The sequence below is a fragment of the Oculina patagonica genome, chromosome 2 (genome assembly GCF_052425735.1).
Source record: "Oculina patagonica isolate OP01 chromosome 2, crgOcupat, whole genome shotgun sequence".
In the NCBI taxonomy this organism is placed as follows: domain Eukaryota; kingdom Metazoa; phylum Cnidaria; class Anthozoa; order Scleractinia; family Oculinidae; genus Oculina; species Oculina patagonica.
In genome coordinates, this window is record NC_135759.1 from 16,670,352 (window position 1) to 16,697,822 (window position 27,471).

The following is a 27,471-nucleotide window of genomic DNA, read 5'->3' on the forward strand; positions in this document are numbered from 1 at the left end:
GTAAAAAAAAAACTTTAGAAAAGCAGTCACTTGAGAAACACACAAGCCGTGTTAACGTCAGTCACGGAGTGTGCGTGACATGAATTTTCTTTATCGCGTCATCTCTTGTTTTAAACCACATGCCTGGCCGGATAAATTTCTGCTTACGCATGCAGTATTTATTTTGTTCCGGATGTTGAATAAAATAAACCCAAACCAGTTGAATGACATTAAAAAGAAGTCCATTTCACGCCAAAATAAAGACTAGACTACGGCCATCCCGTTGTATTTCTTCGTTTAGCGTCGTCTGACGACTTAAGTCCGCGGTTTGCAAGAGTCACGGGGTTTGCGTGAACTGTAGCAGTGAGCGAAAATTCCCTTACTCACGTCATCCCTTTCTTTAATAAACTTGCATCAACAAATTCCGGCCTGGGCTTGCAAATTTTTATATTGTTCCGAATCTCAAACAAACTACACTCAAACCACTTGAATGGCATAAATTGATTTCGATTAAAATTAAAGAAGCTTTAAAATCAAGTTCTTGAAGTTTAATTAACTGCTATTTTCCCCCCAAAAAACAGCTTTCAGAAGAATTTGGGAAGTCGCGTGATTCGAAGCACGTAATTCTAACTGCGAGATTCGCTAGGTAATTCCCCTTTTCGTGATGACGTGTGTCCTGTGCCTTGACAAATTTTTGCTGGGTTTGCAATTTTCGTTTCGATTCCAAAAATAAACTCAAAAACACTTGCAAAACACACGAAAAATAATTCATATTTTCATTTAAAAATAGTTTGGACATGTCAAATCGCAACGTGAATGTTCAAGCCCTGAGCCAAACGCTTGAATATCAATTTAATGAACGATCGCCAGAAACATCAAAATTTGCGTGACTGTGACCTCCTTCTGGAACGATTTACCGACAAAAAAACGACAAAAACAAAACCCCAGGCAGATTATGAACCGGGCCCAGGCCCCGCCCGGTTAATTAGCTCATAGCAGAAGTTTTAGTTATATGCTCGAATTCCTTCGTTTTGGCGCATGCTTGTTGCAGTGTTGATGCTTTGCGGTCTAAGGGTATAAATCCTGTCATTTCACTTGAAACGTGGTCATTTTAACGGTACTCCGGCACGACGGCCAACTTTCGCTTAATAGCCCACAGTCAACCGCCACCAGCGTTTATGGCAGAACAATGTCTTCCTCCTCCGCCTGCTCCTGTCGCCGTTGCGGACGTGGAATTTGCTGCTCTTGAACCTCTGTTAGCCGTTAAACCACCAGCTATCGAACCGCAACCTTTTCTGTCGCAGGCACCATCCCGTCCCCCCATACTACTTCACACCGAATATGTAAATAAAATAGAGTGAACCTTGAGATCTCATCTTAGATCAAGAGCACCAGATTGTAGTTTATTTCTTTTGAAAACACCTGCCCAGTGTAATACAGAAGAACCTTGATTTTGCAAACCCTTGGTTTCTCGAAACTTCCAAATTTTCGAAACAGTTTTCGTTTTCCTTGCATAGTTATTCTCTGTGATTTTACCCTCGATTTCTCAGTGGGTATATAGGACGGGAAAGGACAATGACATCAGTACGTTCGCGTGACATGCATGCCGCCCAGCGAACCTAATTTTGCTAACGTTTGCAGTTATTTTCTGAGTAGATACAGCATAAAAACATTATTTTATTCGTATTGGGAATGAAATCGGCTTTCGATTTCGAATTAAATTCGCACAAATGAACGCCGGAAAGCAACCTGGGTACTAGGCTGACAAACGACAGTTAACTCAATCTCGAGCCCAGAGTGTCTCCCGGCTCCGCGGTCCGTCAGCGGTGGGTCAGCAGTAGGGTCGCCGGTAGACACTCTGGGAAACTGAAATGTATTTCTCTTTCTCTATTGGCCCTCACAGAACAATAGAAATCAACACGGAAGTCTGAAAATCTTCCCGGAAGTAAACCAAACCGGAAACCCTGGAAAAACAATTTTTGGTTTTCCATGGTCAAATGTTCAGAACAGGGGGGGGGGGGGGAAAGAAACGAGGTCTGGGACCGAGTAGCGATGCTCTCACAACTTGCAAAGCGATCAATTCACGATGAAGTCAGCGGTTTTTGGACGATAATGCAACAGGCAATCTTTTCCCGCGAAATGGAAGCTGCTATGCCGTGGAATCACTTATTATAAAGGGGTTCAATTCTCTTAACTAAAAATCTAAAAGCAGCGTGTTTATCCGAAAATTTCGTCATCGTCGTGTAGTTTTAAGAACGCAGAATTTTGTGATGCCGTGCTACTTTTCAGTGCTAAAATGCAAATGTTTGTACCACGATTTTCAACTGGCCCACATGGGGATTGTAAATGAAGTAAAACAAAGAAAGACCAAGTCAACAAACAACTTCGAAACAATAGAGCAAGAACAATAGCTCCGACCAGCGCGGGAATATTCGATCGCCACGTTTACATTACCATTCCCGTGATGGTTTTATTTCATAACAAACACCATATATTGACACCAAGAACCTTTCCGGAGAAATTTTCGCTGCTTTAAAGACAAAACTTAGAAAGTCTTTTTCATTACTACATATATAAAAAAATCGAACTCTCTCACTGGTCCCATGTTGTTATTGTTTTGGCAAGTTCACAAAGAAAGGAGCTGCTCATGCACCTTAGAGACATCCGCTGACTACCGCCCCGATGATTGCTTTGCAAGTTGTGAGAGCATCGCTCAGATTTCATATAAGAGAATGTATGGGAAGTTGCTTCCCCCCCCCCCCCCCGGTTCAGAAGTATCAGCTTAATTTTGTAAAAACACCTAAGAAATCGTGATATGGCTCTAAATGAATGAAGTATTTTCTAATTCTTCCTTTCTCTTTGAACGTAAAAGATACCATGAATAAAAAAGGACTTCCTTTAAACGTCGATTCTGAACGGAGTTTTTAAACAACAAACGACGGCGTCACCAAGGACAAGCTTATAAATAAAAGTCGATTGAAAACTCAATTTATAGTTGACTTACAAATCTCGCTAGAACTACTGTTTTCATTCAAATCTCCGTTCCGGTTGAAAAACTGAATATGGCAGACAGTGCACGATTCAAAATAATTACTAATGACGCAGAATTTGAACAAAACGCGTTGTTGTTTTGCTGAAGAAAATGAATTGTACAAAAGTTATAACACACGTGTGCACGGTCTAAGTCGCCAAAATTCGAATTACGCCTTTTGAATAGCGTTGACCTGTGTGCGTGTGGCCTTCAACGTCTTTATTAATATCACCGCCATTCAACGAGGAAAAAATTGTTTGCTTGAAAACATGCAACCTATCCTGAAAAGATGCGCTGTCAGCGAGAAGCCTTTCCAATATACAAAAGTCGCCAAACAACAGTATGCGAAAGTCGCCAAACAAAATTTTTTTATGAACAGAACAATAGCTTGTTCGTGCGCTGTGTATTATGTAAATTTCTTAGCTGTCCTCGGCAAAACAACAACGGACACACGCACGCAGTCTTCACGGACGGAATCCTGGAAGGCTAACAACACCATTGATTTTAAAACAAACATAGCAGAATGCTCAAGAAAGAGACTAAAGGAAATCAAAACACCAGACGCATTTTTGTTAACTCTTTCTTTTGTTAACTGCAGGACGTTATTGTTACTTTTGTTGAATCAATAACACCAGTAATACTGTAGTTCAACTTTTTCGATTTACTTCCGTTCTGGGAAATTTACTTCCGCTTGGAACTACGAGCATGCGCAATAAAAAACGGAAGACCAAGGTTCTTCCTGAAATCGACCTGAAATTGATCTGATCGATTCCAGTTTCCCAGAGTACATCCCATACCGCTGACCGACTAGATGGACTCTGGGCTCGAGATTGCAGTTAACTTAGCCTGCGTAGCAGGCGTGGAAAGGGGGGGGGGGACCGGAGGGGGAGCTGGGAAGAGAGAGAGAGATAGAGAGAGAGGGGAAAAAACGGAGGGGGAGAGTGGGGGGGGGGGGTACAGTTAACTGAGCCCACAGATGGTCGGCAGTGTTGTTGTATAACAGGGCGAACTACCCATCACACAGTCGGTACTCATTTTGTACGTTGTATTACGAAGAAAATTGAGTTATTGTCTCTTTCCTTCCTGAAACGACGAGGTTCGTTTTGGGACAACGTATAGAGGAATTAAATTTGATTATCGCTGACGATGAAAGCGTTACAGTACTTATTGTCTAACTGGAGAATGTGGACAGCTAGTCGTCAATAAAAACGCCGCCATGCAGTAAAAGGGAGACGAAGAAGCACCATAAGGAAGAAGTATTTTCCTTGCTATAATTTAACTCCGTCGGCAAACACTGTTACTGTATGTTTCTAAACGGAGAATCTCGCCGGAGTCGCCGGATTGACCAGGTGTCGACAAGACACGTGACACGTCAGTCACGTGTACTCGTTTCATTCTTCATCCAATTCACTTTCCCAGTTTTCTTTTCTTTCTGTTCAGAGCGTTCGTTTCCGCTTGCTGATTGGATAACATGTGCTCTATTTCCTTTACTTTACGCAGTCGCTCTGCGTCCCTACAAAGAATGAATTACAACAATTAACGACGCTTGTTACTAGATGACATACTCCGCAGGCAGCTAATAAAGGCTGAAATACTAATCACTTATTACATTGCAAGGTATTCAAATTAAAGAAAACCTACCGCTTAAATGGTAATAATTCTACTTACTTGTCTAACTGTTCTTTTAACTTTTGTTTTGCGAGGAACTGGTTGTCCTTTCTGATTTCTCGCACAGCACCCTAAAAAGTTATGAAAGAGACAAAACTGAAACAAACTTCTAGGGAAAATGATTTTGTAGGGAAAACTTGCAGGGAAAAATAAACGTTTAGAGCGCTGTCGCAACTGAAAACATTGTATTCAAGTGAAATACACAACAAGGCAAGTTCTGTTTTCCGAGGTACTGAAGACATACGGCTAATCCATAGAAAGTTTTCGATATATTTGACCACTAACAAAATAGATCAGACGTATGACAAATAGTCTGAACAGCTAATATATGTTGTTAAGTTCTTTTCTTCGGCTTGGAAACAAGATTTGGCTGAGCTAAAAGGTGTGCCTTAATTCTCGATTCCAAAACACAGACATGAATAAAGTGGTACCTTGAATTCTTTTTTGAACTTGTATCTTAGTTTCTGTCTTTCGTTAGCCGTTTTACTGCCTGCTCCTCTTCTTGATCGGAATTCATAACTTAAAGAAACACAAAGAACGCAATCAGTTTTGATTTACATAAACCAAGTTGATCTTTTAGAGAAGTTTTCAATTGAGTGTCGTAAAACCAAAACCAAAGTTATTACTCTGGCCAATCACAAAGGACACAGACAATCCAGTGAACCAATCAAAACTTGAAGCAAATACATGAAGCCGGCACGAAGCGCGGGAAAACGTGCGCGAGCGAGTCACAATTGGTTTTGGTTTTAGTTCTGATTGGCTGAGAAAGTGGCGCGAGATTTTTAAGCCAATCACTAAGCGAAGCAATGCAAACCAAAGCAAACGCAATTAACTTTCGACACTCAAGTGAAAACCGCTCTAAGCAGATGCTAAATACAAATACGTAAAGGAGTACAACTACAAATGAGAGATGGTAACAATGTTACAAGTCTATTGCAAAATGTTAAAGGACCCGGAGCCAAAATTAATATATACCGTAAAATTCCGGTAGTAATCCCCCCCCCCCCCCCTGCTTATAAGCCCCACCCGGTTACAAGTTCATCTAACTGGAAACAAAAAATGCATCCGATTATAAGCCCCCCCGGATATAAGCCCCCTCTGCCGGAAAACAGTACTGAGCAGAGCTAAATGTTGCTTTATTATGCGTTAAAAAGGTATTTCGATCAACACTCCTGTGGCTCATTTCGAAACGTTTTTTTTTCTTATTCCGCTTATAAGCCCCACCCAAAATCTCTTACGAGTTGGATAAGCCCAGGGCTTATAACCGGAATTTAACGGTATATATTATTACATCAATGGCGCCATAGCCCAGTTTAGACAAGCTTGGGTCGAGAATGGGTGCACAAGCATTTCTGATGACTCTTTTCGGTGTCAGATTTTGACTTCTCAATAGTGAGCTAGCTATACATTGTTAGTCATCCCCACTTCCTGTTAACTACTTTTCTTCAAACTATTTTTTGCAGAGTGCCCCTTAGAAAGATAGAAAGGATTTTAACTTACTGCTCCTCAAACTTAGGTTCGAAAGTCTTGATAGCTTCTGGCTTCCGTGCTTGTAACGTGAGGTGTTTTCTAGTCAAGCTCTTATTATAGAGATCACTTATTCGTGTCAGAAGGCCACTGTGAAGTTCCTATTACAAAAAAGAGAATTGGTAACGGTTAACCCTGGCAACGACAAGAGACCCGAGCAAGAGCAAAGCCAGCGTGACCGAGTGGTTTAGGGCGCTTGTGTTGTAATCCGGGGCTTCCGGGTTCAAGACCTCCACCCTGCCAATAGCTGGATTTGTTCTTGGTCGTCCCGTGTTCAAATCCTCGGACACGCTTTGTATATAGCCAACTGGTCCTCTCTCCTCCGCAGAGGTCTCTTTCGTGTTTCGGGCAATTTTTCGGGCTGGGAAATAGGGAGAGGAACGGGGAGAGGTGAAAAGTAAGCGCGCGGAGTCTGGAGAGAATCGAAACGAAAGCGCGCGGGGCACGTCATTTTTCATGTTTTCGCCTTCCTCCCCCCGTGTTTTTTCGCCTTCCCCCACGAAAGAGGCCTCTGCGGAGGAGAGAGCAACTGGTCCGCCTCCTGCTTGTTGGGATTTTTTACCATGTTATGTTCTTATAAAATGTTTTTTTCCTCTGTTTCAGTGGCATGCCTGTAACTAGCTTTCTTGAAGCCAAGTGCATGGCCACTAGAAAGAACAGTTACATTTTTTACGCTACAAGCGGAAAGAATGATCCAGCTTTTACGTTCGAGTTTAAAAACTAGTTTATAACGCAACTGAACAAAACAGAGTATTGTTTATGAACCTCCTTACCTTAACAGAGGCAGGATAAAGGTCCGAAGGTATTCTACAAAATAAAATAAATTAATTAAACGTTTCAAGTTGTCCTTCAGTAGCATCTTAAATAATGATCATGATGATAAAATGAGTCGAGTGAGACCTTATGCTACTATATTTTCCGTTATTTTATTCAAGCTTTCGCCGATCATCGGCGGAAGCTCGGAATAAAATTACGCAAAATTCACTCGACTCATTACATCAACATAAATTACTTGCCATTGTAAAAAACACAGGACAAAATCCGAAAGGAAAACACTAGTTATTAAAAGTAATAATTAATGACTGCTTGTGTGGTCGGTACATGTAGTCTATAAAGCCGCTTATTCCTTTTTTTGGTGTATGGGTAATTCTGGGGAACAGCTTTGAAAGATAGACCTTCGTACCAGCCGTACAGAAATAAAGCTTTGCCCATATTCCATTCCTGCTTTAGGTCTTTTGACCTCCTTTGCGATAGACACTGAGAACATTACCGCGTGTTGTAATTCTGTAGTAAGTTTTTCTCAGTGTCACTGTTAGTTGTATGTTGGATCTGGTCAAACCCAAAACGTACCTTTGTAAGTGGTCTTTTACTGGAACAAAAGTCTCAAAACTAGCCGGCACGTCCTGGTACAAGTCAACAAATTTGTTCAAAATGGACAGGCAATGGCTCAACGAGTTAACCCTAAAAAATATAAATTAATTGGAAATTATTGTAAAGCGTAATAAAGAGGGGGTGAAAACAAGATTTACTATTCACCGATTAACCCGTCCCTACTATTCTCTAATTAATGAGAAAATTGTAAGACCCATCACTACTCGCAGTTTGAAATTTTCTCACAAGAGAAGACTCGGTAAGAACTAGGTCGACGTCTAGGTCCGTGGAAACAAATAAATTTCTATCAGTTGGAAATTAAATTAGAGATTTTCATTTCCTTCCGATATCAAGCACAGACAACCGTGATTTGTTGAAGAGTGTATTTCATAAGCATATAAACAAGACAAAGCCATCAGTATATTAGAAGTACTGTCAGAGAACACTGGTTATTTGAACACGGACAAGAAACATCGAAAACACTCGCCTTGGGCTTTTGCTTTATACAATTCTATCGTCTTAGGATAGGATAGGATAGGATAGGATAACTTTATTTAAACACGGTATTTCCATCAGCCTATTTAAAAACTATTATTTACTAACTAACTACCTACTTACCTAACTACAAGTACAACAAAATAAAAAAATAAAAAAACAATTGACGCTCAGTGCGTGGTTGTGGAAGAGCTAGTTTGTTTCGTTTAAGTTACTTTCATAGCTACCAGACATAATAAGCGGGCTGCGCGATTTTGAAGCTTCTGAAGCTTATCAGATAGGCCTTTGTAAGAGCCTCCCCAAACAATATTACAATAATCAAAGTGAGGCTGAACAAGACTATTATAAACTTGGATTATAATATCGAATGGCATGTGCTGTCGTGTTCGCTTGATTGCACCAAGGGAGGAAGCAATCTTTTTCCGCCCGAAAGGGATACCTTTTTCAGGCTTCAGGTATATAAAAGGGTAGGGATTTCACAAGTTTAGGTATATGAAAGGGTATGGAAATCTGCCATTATGATATTTGTAAAGGCCTTTATATTAAATATTTCGAGCAGACGCAACTTTTGGCTGTATCGTCTTAATTTATTAAGCGCAAAATAAAAATGACAAGAAAACTTCCCGTTTTAGGTAAATGTGATGTCGTGTAGGTATATGAAAGGGGTGCCTCTTTGCTATTAAAGGTATACAAAAGGGGCACCTTTTCTATCAAAATGGTATATAAAAGGGTAAGAGGTTGGACCTCCGGGCGGAGCCTCCCCGTACAAAACGTTTTCGAGTACCCCCCCCCCCCCGGGGACACTCCCAATATCCGTGGTGTATAACACATGGCTTTGGCTTATCGGAATTTTATTCTATTCTTTAGTTAATAGCACAAGCGTTACCTCATTTCGTCCTCCGCAAGTTTATCCTCCGTGCTTTCTCCAAGGGTTTTTGTCAACGGTAAAGGTTTAATGGTCACAAAGCTGTAACGGTTCAATTAAAACTGAATACAAACAACTTTTCACATTTTATAATCAAGGGAGGGATAAGGTGAATGTTTAAATGAACAGGGAGGTTCGACTGTAGTACGGTTGTGCCAAAAGGCTAAGCGAGCGAAGAGTCAAATTGAGAAATTGTTATCCTTCTTACAGCAACATGCACAAGCAATGCTCTGTTCTGATTTTTAGGCTGGCTACTGTTGAATTAGTGCGTGAAAGGTTACGAAACTCCAAACTCCAAGGAGGCATGCAGTTTAATCAATAACACTTTTACTCAAATCAAGGTAAAGTATTTACCATAAAGGCATTCGTTCTTTATTGTTTTCATTTACCAGAGAACTAGCTACCTTTCTCACCTTGAATCTGACCGAAGTTTAAGAAGATCGCGCCATTTGCTGCTGCTTTTAAATGGGAGCACAAGCTGAGCTGTAATGAAGGAACGGTTAGTTAATACTGAGGAGAAGGAGGAGGAAATAGCCTATGTTAGGTGTTTCCCTCTTCACGGTCCGACTGTTTTCAAACAGATTAACATCTCATTTCTACTTACAATTTAGTAGAAACTCAGCTGTGTTCTATTGGAAATCCGCGAATCTGATTGGTTCTCCCACTGATTTCTATTCGCCGATAGAAAACAGTCGCGCGCTCGCGTAGTTCTTTAAGCGGTAAATTTTCTTGATTTTTGTCTTCAAAGTGCACAATATTGTAGGTTTTGGACTGCAATCCTTTAGAGTTTCTACTAAAACAATTAGACTACTCGCCCTCGTTTTCTATGAGCGATAGTCAACTCGGCTGCGCCTCGTTGACTATTTGCTCATAGAAAACTCGGGCTCGTAGTCTAATTGTTAAACTAGTAATAATCAGAGATTAGGGGAGTGCGTTCGACCCAAGATAGGTACTCAAGATAAGGCTAGCAAGCGTAATCCGAGTTTCACGACTGTTTATATCGTCATACAAATTTAAAACGACCGCGTGTGCAACATAACGCGCGCATCCAACATCACTTGAAACTATCAGAGAAACAATGTCAATCCAACAGTGCACGAGGCAGCTAGCTAGCACAGCAATGTTCTTACTACTGTTAAAAGGAGGACTGTCGAAACGTTTTTTTTTTTTTCAGCACAACTTACAGTGCAAACTCGAAAACGCAAACCGAAGAAGTTCGTTAGAACGAATCAACCTCGTTCCCAGGGTCTCTCGCAAAGAAACTGCGACGTCATTAATTAGCCAACCTGCCACATACCAAGATACATTGTACATAGAACGACACATAAAACGACTTTCACTGGACAGCCACGGGACCACACGCCACCACAAGATTAGGATCTGTTCTCCTACCGTCGAACACAAGAATTGTTTACAGCCTAGCGTTATCGGCTTCATGAAGTGTTTTTGCGCGCGCTGTCATTGTTGACGTTGCTGTGACGCAATTAATTGCGTTCTAATGTCTAATCACATGAGGTCGAGGTCACTTGTAGCAGTCCAAAAAAATCTCAAATCGTCATGGTATACACGATTAGTATGCGTTCTCCTTCGTCGAACGCAATAAAAACATGTTCAACAGACACTGCCTCGTCCCCAGGCGCCGGACGTTGAGGCGGGAAGGCGGGAAAACAGGGAGCGCGGGGGTTGATGGTTCGCATCAGACCCAGAACGCCAAGCGAACTGTGCACGTCAGTCCCACAACGCCAAGCGAACCGTGCACGACCAAGGACGAGGACGCCCGGGGACGAGGCAGCAACAGACAGGTGATGAGAATAAACTTTGGTGTGTATGGTAAGGAAACAAATGAAATTGTCTGATACTTACGAGTATGGCCTTCTTTCTTGGAAGCCAAGAAGAGAATTCCACATAAAAAGTTGACAGCTTCAGGAACCAATCGCTTCGATAAAGATATGTACTGCAAAAGACAATTAACAATAAATACTTTGAGATTATTTCAAGATATACTTAGTAACTAGCAAAACAATAGCGAGAAGAAGTCGCCATCTCATTTTAACTCTGGTGTCAAAGAAAACCATTGGTTAAATTTAAAAAAAGTAACAAACAAACCTCAAGAAACAGATCACAAATAAAAAGACCCCTGAATACGTCTCTCATGCATCGCACAGGACTCTGCGAAAAAAAAAAAAACCAACGAAGAAAATCAAGAGCTAACATGAATGATGAGCAAAAAAAATAACGAATAGAGTTCGAAAAAAAAATTGTATCTACCTGTGCCAGAACCTGAGATAGCAGGACCATAGCTGGCGTACAAACAGCGTGTTTGAAGTCTGATGTGGAAAATAACATGGAAACGATCCGAAGATACACCAACTAGAACAAAATAAGAATTTAGTGAACGAGGATAGATTAAGCTCCTCGAAAGTACAGATGGTTTCTACTCGATTGAAGCACATTACCCCTCCATGAAATATTATTTTAAACACAGGACCAGGGCCATAGTCAGACTTTTAGCATAGACGAGGCAAGATCTTGGGTATGGGCTACCCCAGAAAATTTGAAGTCTAGTAGCCCTGAAAATTATTTCTTGAAAAAAAATCAATCTTGTTCAGTGGGAAATATTTTCCCAACTTAAGTATTTTTAACAAAAAAATGGTTAAATCTAGACAACGCAAGTGCCTCGTCTTTCCCCTTGCTAGTTAATTACTGCACTGAGGACATGTTTTAGAGCTTGCTGTCGTGGGAAGTATCACAACCTATCCCAGGTGTATAAGACAAGCTCTAAGTTTTTTGTAGCACAGCAATAACGAGATGAATTGGGTGAAGAAACAAATCACCTCCTGCCTACTGTGCATGACACTGGCCGGCCATTTTGTCAGAATAATAAAAGTGAAAATTATTTTAAAACTTCTTTCTCCTTACCGGTGGTCAAAACCTACAATATGTGGCATAAGCTTGGTAATCTTACCTCAGTAAGGCCCAGGAACATTCCTTTCCCACCTGAAAGATGATTGCAAAAAACTGTAGTTAAGTGACGAGTACAAGCGATTTATTGCTAGTCTATATTCCATAAAATAAACAAAAATAATAAAAATAAAAATAAAAATAAATACGTGTTTATAGTGGTCATGCACTTAGCTTCATATCTCAACGAGATAGCTAGTTTACAGGCATGCCACTGAAACAGAGGAAACAAATAATTTATTAATGAACATAACAAGGTTAAAAATCCCAACTGGCAGGAGGCAGACCAGTTGGCTATATACAAAGCGTGGTCGAGGATTTGAACTCGGGACAACCGAGATACAAATCCAGCTAGTGGCAAGGGCAGGCCTCGAACCGGTGACCTCCGGATTACAACACCAGCGCCATAAACCACTCGGCCAGTCGATGCAATTCACAAACTAAGTAAGTTTAGGTTTAGAATCCAAAACGTAGGCGTAAATCGGGTGGGACCACAGGCAATACCGAAAGTTGTAATGAGATGAACAACACTGGCCACAGGACAGGTAACTTGATTGATTTTCGTTAGTTATGACTCTGTGTGCAGCTTAGCATGAAGAACATTTTATTAGGAAGCGAGATTCAGAATCCAAATCTTAAAATGTCAATCTAAACATGGCGGAAAGAGAACTTCTTTTTACTTTTGAGCAAAAAGAAGTATTTAATTTAAAAACAATTTTTACCTTGTCTGTCACGATTCTCCGTGAATTGTTTGTGTATATCCTTCACAATCTGCTGCATGCATTTAGCTGAGTGAACTGGTGAATACTGTGCCACATCAAACAAGTGTCTGTAAAAAGAAAAAACAGTAAATAAAGGGCTGGATCAAATTCCAAACTTTTATATGAGCTGGCCTTTTTCCCAAAACCTTTGAATGCATACTAGATAGCCAAAACACCCTGGAAATTTGGGATGCAAATTTGGAAACTTTCTGGAAATTCCGTTTTTCGATTAGAAGGAACGCGGGTGACTTCTTTAACCGTTTTAGGACAACCGCGCAATTTCTTTCGACAACTTAAAACGGTCCCACCATCTCAAGATTCAGGTTGGTTGGCGGATTTAAGTATAACCACAACCAGTTTTAAAGGAAAACTTAAAACAATTTTATTTTGGGGAAATAATAAGAACCCCTAGTCTCTTTCTAAACTAATATTTTTGTCATGAAACCAAACAATGATTGCGAAACTAGCAAGGGTTCCGACATCAAACCAAATTGGGCCATGGAACCAATTTTGTCACACAGAAGTCAAATAAAGTGATAGATGAAATAAAATTTCAACGGCAACAATGAAGGTTACCTTGACAGCTTGTCAATCATCTTGAGTCCTTCAGAACCCATCAGCGAGAGATCACCTACATACTCCAGCAAAATACTGAACAATGTCTGGAAAAAATAGGCCAGAAAATTGGGTTACAATCATGTTATAAGGTTCATTTTTAACTTTTTTTAAAGTTTATCATCATCGTCATCATCATCATTACATGCACTCAAAAGGTCTGGAGCGAGTGTCAAAACAGAGAGCAAGATTAATGAAAGTGTTTTTGCAGTCCATGGTTTGGCTCAAGTGAACCAAGTGACCTTTGTCGTATTTAGCACTGGTTGCATGCGCTTTATTTGAGTTCTGATTGGTTACCGTAATGATTCGATTTAGCGCCCGGGGCGCTTATTTACTTTTGGCACCTCAAGGGAGGGCGCTTATTCGAGATGGGGCGCTTATTCAGGACAGGGCGCTTATTTAATTTTTTGAGAAACAACCAAATGTATCTAACAAAAACAGAAACTGTAACAGTTAGAAATTGTTAAAAGTTCAGTTACTTTTAAAATAATTGTTCATTTTAGCAGTAAATATATACATGAACTGTACGGTGAACGGTCAGGAGTTTATCTGGTTGGCGTCAATGACTTCAGTAGGGGCAGTTATCCACAATAGATGAGGGCGCTAATTAGAATGGGGGCGCTTATTGGGGGCGCTTATTGGAATAGGGGCGCTTATTTACAAAAACACATTCGAAGGGGGGCGCTTATTCGAAAGGGGGTGCTTATTGGAAGGAGGGCGCTAAATCGAATCATTACGGTAACTGTACTTTTTCCTGGTGTAGTTCATGTTGTTTAATGCCAAAACCTGAGGATCACATCTGGCCATACCAACAAATGTAAACAACAAAATGAACCAGTCAGAACTCGAACTGAGCGAAAAGCAACAGGTAGTATGCGCATTAAAATGCGAATGAGAGTGCTTGTTGATTTAAAAAAAAAGCATGGTCAGTCTGATTTGTTAGAGCGTATTGCACAAATTTGTTGAACCAAGAGGAGAGCTTACTTTTAGAAAACGAATACTCAAGTAAACAGCTAACTCTTAACTATAGGAGAAGTTCACTCCAGAATGGCCATTTATGTTCTTTACGCCAATAAAAAGTTTACACAAAGATATGCTATTCACCAAAATTTCAGCCTCCAACGTGCGCTTTAACCCTACGAAATCTTTCCCAAAACTCGACAAATGAACGCCGCCATCTTGGAGCTGGTAATGTGTGCATGACGTCAAAGAGCTCAGCCTGAAGTTTTGCGGGGAAATTTAAATCCTCGAAACTCCTTGTTTCTTCGTAGTGGCTTTTGTTTGTCAAAATGCCTGTTTGTGTAGCTCCATTTTTCTCAAACAGAGCTCCCAAAAATTCAAAAAACAATGAGTTTTGACAATAAAAATTTTCCCGCCAAACTTCAGGCTGAGCTCTTTGACGTCACGCATACATTATCAGCTCCAAGATGGCGGCGTTCAGTTGTCGAGTTTTGGGAAAGATTTCGTAGGGTTATAGCGAGCGTTGGAGGCTGAAATTTCGGTGAATAACATACTTTTGTGTAAACTTTTTATTGGCGTAAAGAAAATAAATGGCTATTATGGAGTGAACTTCTCCTTTAACTATGGCATGAAAGTCAGTCGAAAAAAAATTATCTTGAGCTTTGTCAAAACCTTTCAGTTATAGTTTTAAGCAATTATTGCAAAATGCGCTGCAGTTATGTTGAGCACTGTTCCTAGTTCATTCTTACCTCCATTTTTGGCTTATTCTCGGGTGAAATTTTGGGATTATGACATGCCTTGATTCTGTCAATGATTGTCAGCTGCTCTTTGTACGACCTTTAAAATAGAAACATCAGTTTATTTGTGAAGCAATTAATAAAATTTTCAAATAATATCACTACTGATGCTTACCAGCCCTTTATAAGCTCTTTAAACTCTGGGAAGGATTTTGGTGCTGCAAATAGAAAAAGAAAATAATAAGATCAACAGTTGAGACACAAAGTTTTTTGGCTACTTACAAACCTGAACTCTGAGATCATTAAGTGCCTGTTTTGAAAATATTCATTGATGGTTTGGCAAAAAGTACAGAAGTTGCGAAAAATGAGGAACAGCTTACCTTTAAATGTAAATGGAAGATCTTTCTTTGACTGGTCAGCCTCAGCTTTGTCTTTTTGCTAAAGAAACAGCGCATCAAGTTAACAAACAGTTGAAAGTCTCTAGAAAATCCATCATCTACACAGGCAACTGCCATTTATCAACTCAGGCTCTAAGGATATCTCCACGCATATTATGTTTTCATATAAGAACAAAGATTTTTTTCTCAATCAAAAGACATTTTTTTAAACAAAGTACTTACCCGGCAAATTGAACAGAATTTTTTGCATTTGCACAGTCGGATTGCAAAAATAATAGTTTTTGAAAACGTGGAATGTGTAGATGGGATCTTAATCCAGTCAGCCACAACCAAAAGTGTAAATGGGATCTAATGTCCACATGTACATGTACTGGGTACGTTTGTATACTCTGCAATATTGGGCTTCTTTTCTAAGAGAATCATATTACATGTGTGGATCATAAAGATTAAGAGCTAAGAGTTTACCAGAATTTTTCGTTGCTGTTGCTGTTTGATTGGTTCACTTGAGTCAGCATCACCTTCCATTTCGTCATTGCTCTCTGAAAAAGGAAATTGCCAAATAAGAGTAACGCTTTAGAAATGACTTGCTCTGTAGAAGGGTTTTTTCACCATTAAATAGCACTCAGGGGCAACCCCTAATTTTTTACTTTATCTCTCGGGACTCGTAAAAATTGTCATATTATGATGTATTATTTTCTCACCGTCTGATTCAAGGTCAGAACCACTGTCATCCTCAGAACTTTCTTCTTCATCATCATCATTGTCACCATCGTCATCGGTAGCAGAATTATCACCTTCCCCTTCTTGATCTTCCACTATTTCTTCATCTCCATTTTGGTTGAATTCTTCGTCACTGTTATCAGCATTACTTGACTGGTCATCGTCTTCTTCATCTGCAAAACAAATTATATGCCACAAGCAGGTTAGGCTCGATTACTGGCCGCTGTTTGGGAAATGGACCTGTTCTCCTCCTCTTTTCTCAGGGAGGAACAAAGATGAAAAAACAAAGAACTGTCTACAAACAGGTACACCATAATTGTATAGTATTTTCTTTAAAAATAGCTAGGCCAGTTATTTTTATTACTTCAACCAAAGGGTAGATAAGTCTGAATTTTAGCTTTTTTCTGGCACCTTACTTCTGATGTATTCGTTGTGGTTTTAATAATTACTTATCTCTGGTTTAAATTTTTTCAAACCAGTTTGATTTTTATGTCCTTTTGCCTCAGATTATGAGAATGAATATGAGACAATGAAAAATAAAAACTGGTTTGAAAATTTTTAAACCAAAGATAAATAATTTAATCCACAACATATTCATTAGATTGCCCAAATGAGAAAAGTAAACATTCTAAAAAGAATACAATTAAAATTCATTGATAAGGACATTAGCAGGGACCGCGGCGTATCTTTTCAATAATTGGAGGGGGGGAGGGGGGCTGACTAGTGACTTGAAGTGGGAGGCTTTAGAGACTATTCTCTTAAAAAGTCTTTATTTTTTCGGAAATATAGGAGGGGGAGGGCTACCCCAGCCCCCTGGCTCCGTAGTCTCTGATTACCTGATTAGTGAATGATCTTGAAAACACTACTGAACAATGACTGACAAATATACAAACTTAGTAACAGTGTTTAGTTGTGTCTTACCTTCCGCGTTTATCATTGATCCATCTTGATAACTCAGCAAAACTCTATCATCTTCAGCTGGCGTAAAGCTGTTTAACATGTGAATACAGAAACAAGGTGTGTGAGATTATGAATTTGACATTCAGTACTCATGTAAGGAACTCGTCCAATCTGATTTATGCACTAGGCAAAACTTATTTTTAACTTTATTACAGCAATCTTCAATTTATCAAACTGTTTTCTGAGTAGTAATAATTGTTTCCTGAGTGGGTAACATTGCAAAATCTATAACGTTACATGGTAACAGCGCACTGTTACTTGGGAATGTTGACCGACTAGACAAGTGTAATTGCATGCCAACTGAATTTAATTATGCTATTAATAACAAATCACTTAACAACTGGAACCTGGGGAAACCAGATATTTTTGTTTATTTTTTTTTATATTTTTGTCGAATCTCAGGAAAAAATTAACTGTTTCCATTGGGACCAGTCATTAAGGGTTAATCATGAAAGGAAATGGAGGAAACTACAAATGCTGTTGGTTGAATAAAGTAGGAGAACTTAATGTGACTAATGTCACCACATGTGATGTACAAGTGTTTATCAGTTGTTACCTGTCACCAAGGTCATCAGCTGATATGTGTTTAGGTTTCTCAGCAACAAGAGGTAATCCTCTCATTCTTCTTTGACGCTCAAGCTAAACAAATAGTAAGTGTTCATTTTAAGAATGAAATAAATTATTGCAGTGAAGAATGAAATTAAATTTCATTTATTAAATAATGAATATATTTTTTCGTTACTGGCAGTAATGCTTGAACCATTTTGACAGTAAATGCAATCAAGACAATTTCTCTTTAGCTTGGTGACCACACCTCATTCCCGCAACCTACTGTAAAATACTGGTTGTACCCCCCCCCCCCCTCCTCCCACTTATAAGCCCCTCCGGCTATTGGCTAATCGGTCTGCTAGTAACAATAAAAAAAAACAAAATGTTTAATCAGAGTGGTCTTCTTACAATACATCACTTATCAGGGCCTTTAAATTATTTATTATCAGCTCATTTTCAAACATTTTTCGTGCCGCTTATAAGCTTGCTCCCCCGGTTATAAGCCCATTCAAAACCCCTTACAAAGTTGTACAAGCCCAGGGGTTTACTGGCATTCTTTGGTATGTGTTGGTTTATGAATCAGTGGTGAGTTGGGAAATTAAATTGTTTTTTTTTTTTTTTTATAATTTGTTGACAACTTCGTCAGAGAGTGTTTTTAAGAAAGATTACTTACCTCCAATTTGTTCAGTCGTTCCTGTTCTTCTTTGGCAATCTCTTGTTCTGACTTCAATCTGTCAGTGGCCTTAAAAAAAAACATTATGGTATTAAAAAGGACAGTTACTCAACAAGTAAATTATAGTAACAGCAATATTAAATATTATAACCCACCGATTAATTTTCGCGCGCGGTCATTGGACAAAACGCATCACGTGGTACAAAATCGGACGACGGGTATCAGCGAATATACCCCGTCCGATTTGATATCCGTCGCCCGATTTTGTAGGCAAGCACAAAACAAACGAATGAAGTCACCTTATTCAATTCTAACTTTTAATGAATTCACAGTTTTAAAACTACGTAAACCAATCAACTTACATTTGTTTCAAACACAGTTACGCCGAGTTTATTACGTAGGTTTTTTCCTATAAATTTACTGGCGATTAAGCGCGATGAAGAAATTAATCGGAGGGTTATAAAATAAATAAACCCCTTTCTGGCTCGCTGGTATATTGGAGGATAATGCCCTTGGCTGAAAGATTGTCCTCAAAATTTCACAATTGCCCTCGAAGCTACGCTTCTCGGCCAACTGTTCATTTTTCGACAATCTTTCAGCCTCGGGCATTATCCTCCAATATACCAGCCGCCTGAAGGGGTTTATTTACTAAATAAACATCAAGGTTATTTCTGAACCATTTAATAAGGCACATGTTCTGTGATTACTTACTTTGCCTTTAATTTCAAATGCCAGTTGTCTGACGGCAACGTCATAATCATCTGCCTTGGATGTCGATGTCTCTTCACTATGCGGCCCCTACAAGATCAATTCAAAACAGGTTTTGAAAGTTCCTATGCACTGACAGACATAAGTCAAGACGATAATAAGTGTGTGTTTGAATGTTTTTATCGCCACTTAAAATTTTGGACTTTTATCTGTTATTAAGTTGTTGACCACAAGGTCATACTACGTGAACTTATAAAAATTCTTGGTAGCTGCTTAATAGAGGTAAAAACAATAGACCAATAGACGACTCCTCATTGGGACGGCCGAAAGGTCGCCGCGGCTGCTTTATAGAGGTGCCGGCTAAATAATGGATTTATTTACAGTATTAATTATACCAGCAGTGCTTTCGGAACTTTGATAACTGGCCGCAGGGTTGGAAACTAAAATTTCGGAGCACTCGCCAGTGACCTTCAAATTGTACTCGCCCAGATCAGTTTTCACTTGCCCAGGATCCTCCATTAAAAAAGAGAAAATTTAGCCCCCCTCCACCCACTAATAAAATGTACAACTTAAGTTTTTAATCATGTTTGATACTAACCATGCCACTGTGGTGGTCGATCGTGATACAGACTGAAATTTATTTCTTCAATGAAAAATCAACAAAAATAGACCTTACTCCACGATAAAAACACGAGCACACAGGGTGTGGCTGCTTTATGGGTGGCCGCTTTACAGGTGTTTGACTGTAATAAAGCAAACAAAAACGTTTTGAATTTACCCTTTGTGAGACAAGATTTTGAATATTTTTCCAGTCCTTATCCAGCTTGTCTGTTAATGTGACTGTCTCTTCTTTTGCCATTTGCCGTTCATGCTGGAAACAAACACAAGGAAAGAAAAGAATCAGTATGTACTACATATTAGGTTAAGGTCATTGCCCTGAAATAGAACTGAACACATTTTTTTAACCAAACTAACCATATAATTCCTTTAAAATTCCTCTGCGAGTACTAGTAAAGTACACGTTTTTAGCGATAATTTATTTTTCAAACACAAGAATTGATCTGTTTTCATTTTACAGAAAGAATTTGATCGCTACACGTAAAATATGAGAAAAAAATGATAGGTCACCAGACTCGTTTACGAGAAAGCGACAATTTACTTCTCTCGCGGACTAAGCCGCATAGAAAAAAGCCACCATTTTGTTTAAGCGCGCGCGCTCGCGTGCGCTTATGACACGTAAAATTCTGCGCAGTAAGGATGCGCAATACAATACAGGGCAATGACCTTAAATGGGACAGGTTGTACAAGACTGCTGAGTGAATCCTTCAATTATGAGTTCAAAGTGTACATTCTTGATGTCATCTCTGTACACCCTTAGTTAACCATCACCTGTCAGCTTGATAATAGTTATATTGACTAATAAAGATGGTAATATTAAGCTCGGTGAGAAATAATGAAGATGAATTGTTCAACAATAACACAAGCATAGGACAAAGAAAAAATCTAAGTCCCCGACAGGAATCGAACCCAAGGCCTCCCAAATACCGGTTGGGCACTCTAACCAACTGAGCAACGAGAGACTTGTGGTGAGCTGGGCGATTTACTAGGTTGATATGTGTGACAAACGACCTGAATACTGCTAGGATCAGCAAATGTTGAAATCATCAAGTGTGTAGTAAATAATAAAGATGGTATTTTTTTTTTAATCTAGGTTAGAAATAATCAAGATGAATTGTTCAACAATGACATGAGCATGGCGCAAAGAAAAAATCTTTTCTTGGTCCCATGCTAGTGTAATTGTTGAACAATTCATCCTAATCATATTGACATGGTAAGGGAAAAAACATGCTGATTACCTTCTTGATCTTGGCTTTGGCTACTACTTCTTCCATGATCTCTTTCTTACTCTTGTGTTTTTCTGCAGTCTAAATCATAATAAACAAATTATCAAATGTCGATTGACTGCATTTACTGGAAACAAATGCTTATTACATGCAGATGTGTCAAAAGATTGTGTATGTATATTTAGGTCGATATATTTTTAACAAGTTCGCCATGTTTTTATTGTCATTTTTATTTTTATTTTTTATCAATTGTAATTAAATTAGGTTATCCTTAGCGTATTTTTATCTGATTGTAATTTAAATCGGGTTTTTATATTTTTACTTTTAAATATCAAATGTAAACGCACTGAGACGTATGTAAAGTGCGTGCTAAGAACTGTTATTATTATTATTATTATTATTGCATAAAATGCACTTGGTACATGGTTTATTCTGTAGCTATTTTTAATTAACTATTAAAGAGAAAATTAACCATCACCTGTTTGTCATCTGGTCTTTTCTTTGTGAGGAAGCCACCAAAGTGCAACTCTTTCACATCTTCAGCTGAAAGAAAAAGGTTATAACTGTAGAATTTAACTTACACTAACGAACACATTTTGGATATCTGGAAAATCTGAATATTTCAAAAATATACAGATCTTTTAGGGGCCAGTTCAGGGTTTTCAATAATAGGTGATATAGCAGATGGCAAAAATTAAAAAAAATTAAAATGCTCAGCATGTTCCTCTTATTTTTATTTGAGAATGACTTTCAATTATCAAACCATGTTTGCAATTTTTTTGTTCGCAATTAAGATTCTCATTCAAATAATAAGTGGGATACGCTGAGAATTAACTGACTGTAACTCCAGTTCTATGGCAAGTTTATGAACAGTTTCTACCAAAAAAAGTCACAAGACCATCTCACAAAAAAAGTATTGTAATGCTTACCGGCATCTTCCTTATCCACTTCATCATCATCATCACTCAGCTGGACATCTTCAAACCTGTCAATCTCACCGAGTGATTGCCCTAGGTGAGTCAGTTCTTCATCCTCCAGTCTGTACTTGCCATGACGTTCATGATGATGCTGATGATTAATAACGTAATATCTGAATTAAGTAACATATTAGATAGTGCTTAAGTCTTAATTGCCACAAGTTGTTACAGTACTGTTATTAATTGTCAGTGATACAAGTACTGGCACAGTGCAAGGTGCAGACAGTGGTCTTGCAATTAGCTCATTAGACTTAAGTTCCAATAGACTTTTATTCAGGCCTGGCCATCATCATTAAAATGTTGTGTTCTTGAGACACTTCACTACCACTTGCAGTCAATACTTCATTGGCTTTTACTTGCATGCCTTTCTCTATCCAGCAATATACCAGGGTAAAAAAAGAGTCTGCCTTTGACAACATGCTTATCGCTGGTTTCTCTGGCGTAAAGATGGAATGTTAGTCCAATGCAGGGTTATCCCTAGCATTTAATTTGCTAGTACCCTTTCCACATGAATAAGGAGAAGTAATGAGAGAGATGAGTGTCTTGCCCAAAAACACTGCACAATGGCTCCAGCCAATGCTCGAACCCAGACTGCTTGATCTGAAGTCCAGGGCACTGCTAACCTTTAGGCCACAGCCACTTTCCACAATATTTGGGAAGAGGGGAATGATCTAAAAAGAATTAGCATCGTATCCAAGACAAGAAGCAAGTTCAAAGTATCATAATCAACCAAACCTTTTTCTCCATGGTAAATCTTTTCATCATCTTTTCTTCAAGTGTCAGCTTCTCGTCATATTCACCAAAGCGGCGATCAATAAACATATTAGCCTGTTATGACAATGAAAAGGAAGCCATGTTATGTATGTCATAATGGACCCATGGCTAAATTTGGTCATTGCTTTTCTCCTTCCAGAGATAACAACGTAAGAAGTAAGATACTTCCGAGGATCAATAGCCTCCAAAGAATATGATTACCAAGTGAAAGGTAGCATAGTTTTAATCAACAGGAAATTTTTTTTTTTTTCATGTTTAGTAAGTTTGCCCCTTTCTTTGGGAATCATGTTCCTTCAAGGCAAGTTGCCCAAAAAAGTACTGATATATCATGTATAACGAATAATAATATTACCCACCTTATTTTTCTGCTTGTACTCTACCAAGAGTGTCTTTTGTCTCTAAATCACATTAGAAAATGAGCAAAAAACTTATCAGTGACATTTCTCTTCACAAAAGGTAAATTTAGGGCAAGCAAAATACATACAGTTTGATCTTCCATTAGTGACAGCCCCAAGGCATTGCGGGGAAGAAAAGATACGTTTTCAAATTTACCCGGGTCAGTGTGGACGGGGCCTAAACCAATCTCTGGTGTACTGTACATTACCATCGCTTGCATCTAAGCGTGAACACGTGCCGCCGGAACATGATCTAATTGGGTATCAAACGTGGCATGATTGGTCATCAAACGTTTGAAGTTTAGCAGACTGTAACGGCAACTTTGGTGCCAAAACTTCAACATATTCTGGTTTTGAAACAGTCGAAATGGCGGAAAGATTGGATATCAAGACTTCCTTCGACAAATTGATCCTGATCTGTGTCGATATGCATTTGCAGGTTCACTTGAATCACTTCTGGTGCAAAGTTTCGCCTGTTCTCAGTGTTTATGGTGAGCATTTTGAGCGTGAAAGTTGCTGTTATGGTCTGCAAAACTTCAATGTTTCATGACGAAACATGCCATGTTTGATACCCAATAAGATCATGTTTCGGCGGCTCGTGTTCACGCTTAGATGCAACGGTAACATAAGTACACAACTATCCATGGGGCTGTTAATAAGGGAATAAAATGACTTTTTGAGGGAATATTGTTTATTTGCTCCCTTGTAGTGTCATTTGTGGCCCTTGCGCTTTGCGCTTGGGCCACAAATGACACTAGGCAGGCCCAAATAAACAATATTCCCTCAAAAAGTCATTTTATTCCCTTATTAACAGCCCCACGGAAGGGGGAGGATGGGGGGGGGGAACACTCGTCGTCCCCTCTAGGGGTATAAATTATTTCGGATTTTTGGTCTTAATTTATTTCTAATTTGGGTGTTCCAGGTAAAACACCAAATGAATATTTTTTTTACTGACAAGGTCTGGTTTAGGATTGTACATGAAGAAATATACAAATATATAAATTCTATTTTTAGTATTTTGGTTTCTTTTAGGGGTCAAAAAAAGCTTTTGCCATGCCCAGATTGGTCTCTTTTAGGAGTTCTTTTCAAAATTTTCAACAAGCATCCCCAGCCCTTTCATATGGGAGTGCCCCACAGGTTACAGCCACCTCCCTTTACAGGGCCGTAAGCAGGATTTTTGATTGGTGGGGGCGAGTGCCTTGGCTGAGGTGTGTGTGTGTGTGTGGGGAGGGGGGGGGTGGTTGTCCGAGGGTATTTTCCCCTTAGAAATTTTGAAAAATTAAGTTACTGAAGTCCACATTTCCTGCATTCTGAGAGTCATTTTAACCCTCACTCCCCTATTTAGGTGGACCTTTGTGGCCCATGAGGTGGGCCACAAAGCACCCTCCCTACCGACAGCCCTGCTTTAGTGGCCAACCCCTCCACAATGGTCAATTTGCCCTCCCTGGCATATGCCAATTAATCTACTAATTCTACTGTGATTGAAGCCTCCCTTCATGTACCACAGTCATCTTTCTACAACAGGCAGTTAATTCTAATCCAGGGTGCAGGGTTAGAAACTAAAATTTCGGAGCACTCGCCATCTGGGCGAGTGACCTTCGAATTGCACTCGCTCAGATTAGTTTTCACTCGCCCAGTCTCCTCCATTTTAAAAGAAAAGCAAAATTTAGCCCCCCTCCCCCCACGAATCACGTTTGATACTCACAATCACTCAATGAAAATTAAAATCGCCAAAAATAGACCTTTCTCCACAATAAAAACAAGAGCAAGCTTACTTCAAAGGTGAAACGCTGTTTTTAATTTGATACGTCTTCCCAATCCCTGTAGTATAGAAAGTATAGAAATTGTACAGAAAAAAGCGGCGGGAAAATCGGGAACTAGCCATCTTGCTACGTTTCGTGGCTCAGTGGACGACTTAGTGCTTTTGTGACCAGAGGTATTACTTCGTACTAGTACGTCCATCATGTAACAATCACCAAACAGAAGCCATTTTTGTCTGTTTGCGAACGCGAACGCATGGAGATTTCAAAATGTTGGAAAGCTATTGGCTTGCGAACAGTGTAGATTATTTTAAAGTGGATAGTAAAAGTTACGCTTATTGAATAATATATTCTGCATATAAAAATCATACTCGCCAAACCGGGCGAGTGATCCATGATTTGTACTCACCCGACAGTTTTCACACTCGCCTGGGCGAGTGGGCGAGCGCTAATTTCCAACCCTGAGGGTGGCCAAATTATAGGGTGATTTACCTGTATTCTGTATGGATGTTATAAACTGTTATGCAAAAATTATGTACTGTTAAGGGATGGCCAGCTTCTCTGCATGAGGCCATGTTGACATGTTTGTCACATCACATTATACTTCTCGCCTCAGAGCTTTTGACTGTTTTATGTTTATATAAGTAATACCTACCTTATTAATCGCTTTTGATCGTGATATTCCAGGTAATCCCCTATCATGTTTAAGCTTTCTTCCAAGGATATCATGTTTACGCTTGTTTGTATGAATTTCAAAAGGATTGTTTTTCACTTCTTTGGGTCCAGCCTGGGCTGACTTTCTTGCCAACTTTTGAGCAGCTTTCTTTGACTTAACCATGTTCCCTACAACAAACACTCTGACAACGGAAATGAGCAGTAATTTACAAAGAAAGACGTCAAAAGCTAAAGCGCTTAGCCTGCACATGCCATTAGGGACAGCGCGCTCCCGCCCAATGCACTGGGGACGAAAAATGCAGATCGAAGTGATGTGGAGAAGAACTACCCAGCCAGAGGGAACCGGTCGCAGAGAACGCGGGAAAACAACAATCGCCACAGAAGCGTGTGAGAGGCGCCGGGAACTCCACAATGACAGATCAGTCTCATCAGAGACGTGCAGAGAAACAGGGACAGAAGAGACAAGAGACACAATCGGAAGGTGCCGACCGAACAGCGGTGCCAGGACGGCCGCTGACAGCCCCCGAGCGCCCGAGAGGGGGGGGACGACACTGAGGGGAGAGGAGAAGGCGCCTGGCGACAGAGCCGAGAGCCCCCGCCCCGAGCCCAATCGACGCGAGGAGGTGGAGAACCAGGAGCAGAAGCACCGTGGCCCGCCCGAAGGCCGGCTCCCGCGCCGCGACGACTACTGACGTGTGAGATCCGCCCGACCCAGCGGGAACCACGCTGACAGAAGCCACGCACCAGCCGACTAGGGAGTGGACCAGCCGGGGGAGAGCGACGCGGCGGACGCCCCGGCGCCGAGGGGCGCCCCGGGGGGGGCCCCCGACGCCACGAGGAGGGAGGGTCCAGGCAGGACCGCACGGGCAGAGGGGGACGGGGCGGGGGGGCGCGGGCGGGGGGGGGATGGATGGGTGTGGAGGATAGGAGAGGAGAGGAAAAAATGACTGGGGGGGGGGCAATGGAGAAAATTAAGAGAGAAAGTGTAGTGGGAGCAGATGTTTAGTCAACGGGAATGAAGGAGAAATGTATAGGACGAAGGGGGAAAGGAGGGGGGGAGGGGGGAGGGGATGGGAAAAAGAGAGTTGATTGAAGTAAATGAAAAAAGAGGTGTGGGTGAGGATGGTTATTTAGTTTGTGAGATGAAGTGAGTGTGTGTGGAGAAGTTACGGTGTTTGTTGGGAGGAGGACTGAGATGTGATAGTGAGGAAGGGGGAGATGACGGTGAGAAGTTGTGGGGAAGGATAGTAGTTCTGTATGAGATCACATATCTCAGTTATGTCGCTGAGGCTCTTCTACTTATGAATTGCTTCTAAAATATCTCTAATATCATAGAGATTGGTTGTTTGATGACAGCATGAATGTGTGTAAACATGGGAGTGAAGGTGAAAGGATGAAGAGAGAGTGAAAGAAAGAACACAGTGGAGACATGTAATGAGTGAGAAGATGGTGAAAGATCGATTGGATGAGGGTGGGGAGAAAGTGAGCGATACTTGTAGGCTAGGTTAAGGGATGGAGAGAGGGAGAAAAGATGTTTGGAATAATTGAAAAGAACAAAAACAAGAAAAATAAAGAAGAAGTGAGAGAGAAGGATCAGATAAGTATTGATGAGAGGGTGGAGTGGGGGAGGAAAAGGAGGATGTGTGAGGAAGACTATGAGAAAAGAAAAAAAGAGAACTAAGTGGAAAGGACCAAAAAAAGGGAAAGGAAGGTTGGGGGAGCTATCACAATGACGATCTGAAATGTCCAGTGATGGGGGGAGAGGTGTCCTAATGGAGTTTAGCCTGCACGTGTGCAACACACAGTCGCCATTTTGCTACATTTTGTGAAGTCCTATACAAAGTAGACTTCCATTTTAAAAACAAACGCTGACCAGTAACTATTGAGTGTTCGAGAACTTGGAGGGATCATGGCGAGATCTGTGAGATGCCATTGTTTCTTTTTGTTGCGCAGAATCACAGATAATCTACAGTTCAAACGGAAAAGCTTCGGAAAATTTCCCCTTCTT

At 40.2% G+C, this 27,471-nt stretch overlaps 1 protein-coding gene across 2 annotated transcripts; it reads right to left on the minus strand.

Annotated features, from left to right (window-relative positions):
- Positions 1 to 3,651: 3,651 nt before the first annotated feature.
- LOC144643165 (nucleolar protein 14-like) lies at positions 3,652 to 27,304 on the minus strand. Of its 2 annotated transcripts, XM_078502330.1 has the most exons (31): positions 27,248 to 27,304; positions 25,444 to 25,705; positions 22,990 to 23,031; positions 22,595 to 22,687; positions 21,812 to 21,950; positions 21,361 to 21,425; positions 20,895 to 20,963; positions 19,817 to 19,909; positions 19,042 to 19,128; positions 18,331 to 18,399; positions 17,665 to 17,747; positions 17,070 to 17,137; positions 16,130 to 16,321; positions 15,894 to 15,967; positions 15,411 to 15,468; positions 15,206 to 15,248; positions 15,043 to 15,130; positions 13,295 to 13,380; positions 12,680 to 12,786; positions 11,962 to 11,993; positions 11,265 to 11,366; positions 11,103 to 11,165; positions 10,860 to 10,950; positions 9,410 to 9,479; positions 8,958 to 9,038; positions 7,556 to 7,666; positions 6,979 to 7,012; positions 6,179 to 6,306; positions 5,110 to 5,197; positions 4,679 to 4,749; positions 3,652 to 4,523 (listed from the first exon to the last, which is right to left on the minus strand). In XM_078502330.1, exons 2-31 carry the CDS (start codon positions 25,624 to 25,626, stop codon positions 4,418 to 4,420), a joined length of 2,616 nt encoding a protein of 871 aa, XP_078358456.1. In that variant the 5' UTR covers positions 25,627 to 25,705; positions 27,248 to 27,304; the 3' UTR covers positions 3,652 to 4,417. The 2 variants fall into 2 exon arrangements, with proteins under 2 accessions (XP_078358456.1, XP_078358457.1); XM_078502331.1 differs by lacking the exon at positions 27,248 to 27,304 and having other exon boundaries at positions 25,444 to 25,710.
- Between the last annotated feature and the right edge of the window lie 167 nt (positions 27,305 to 27,471).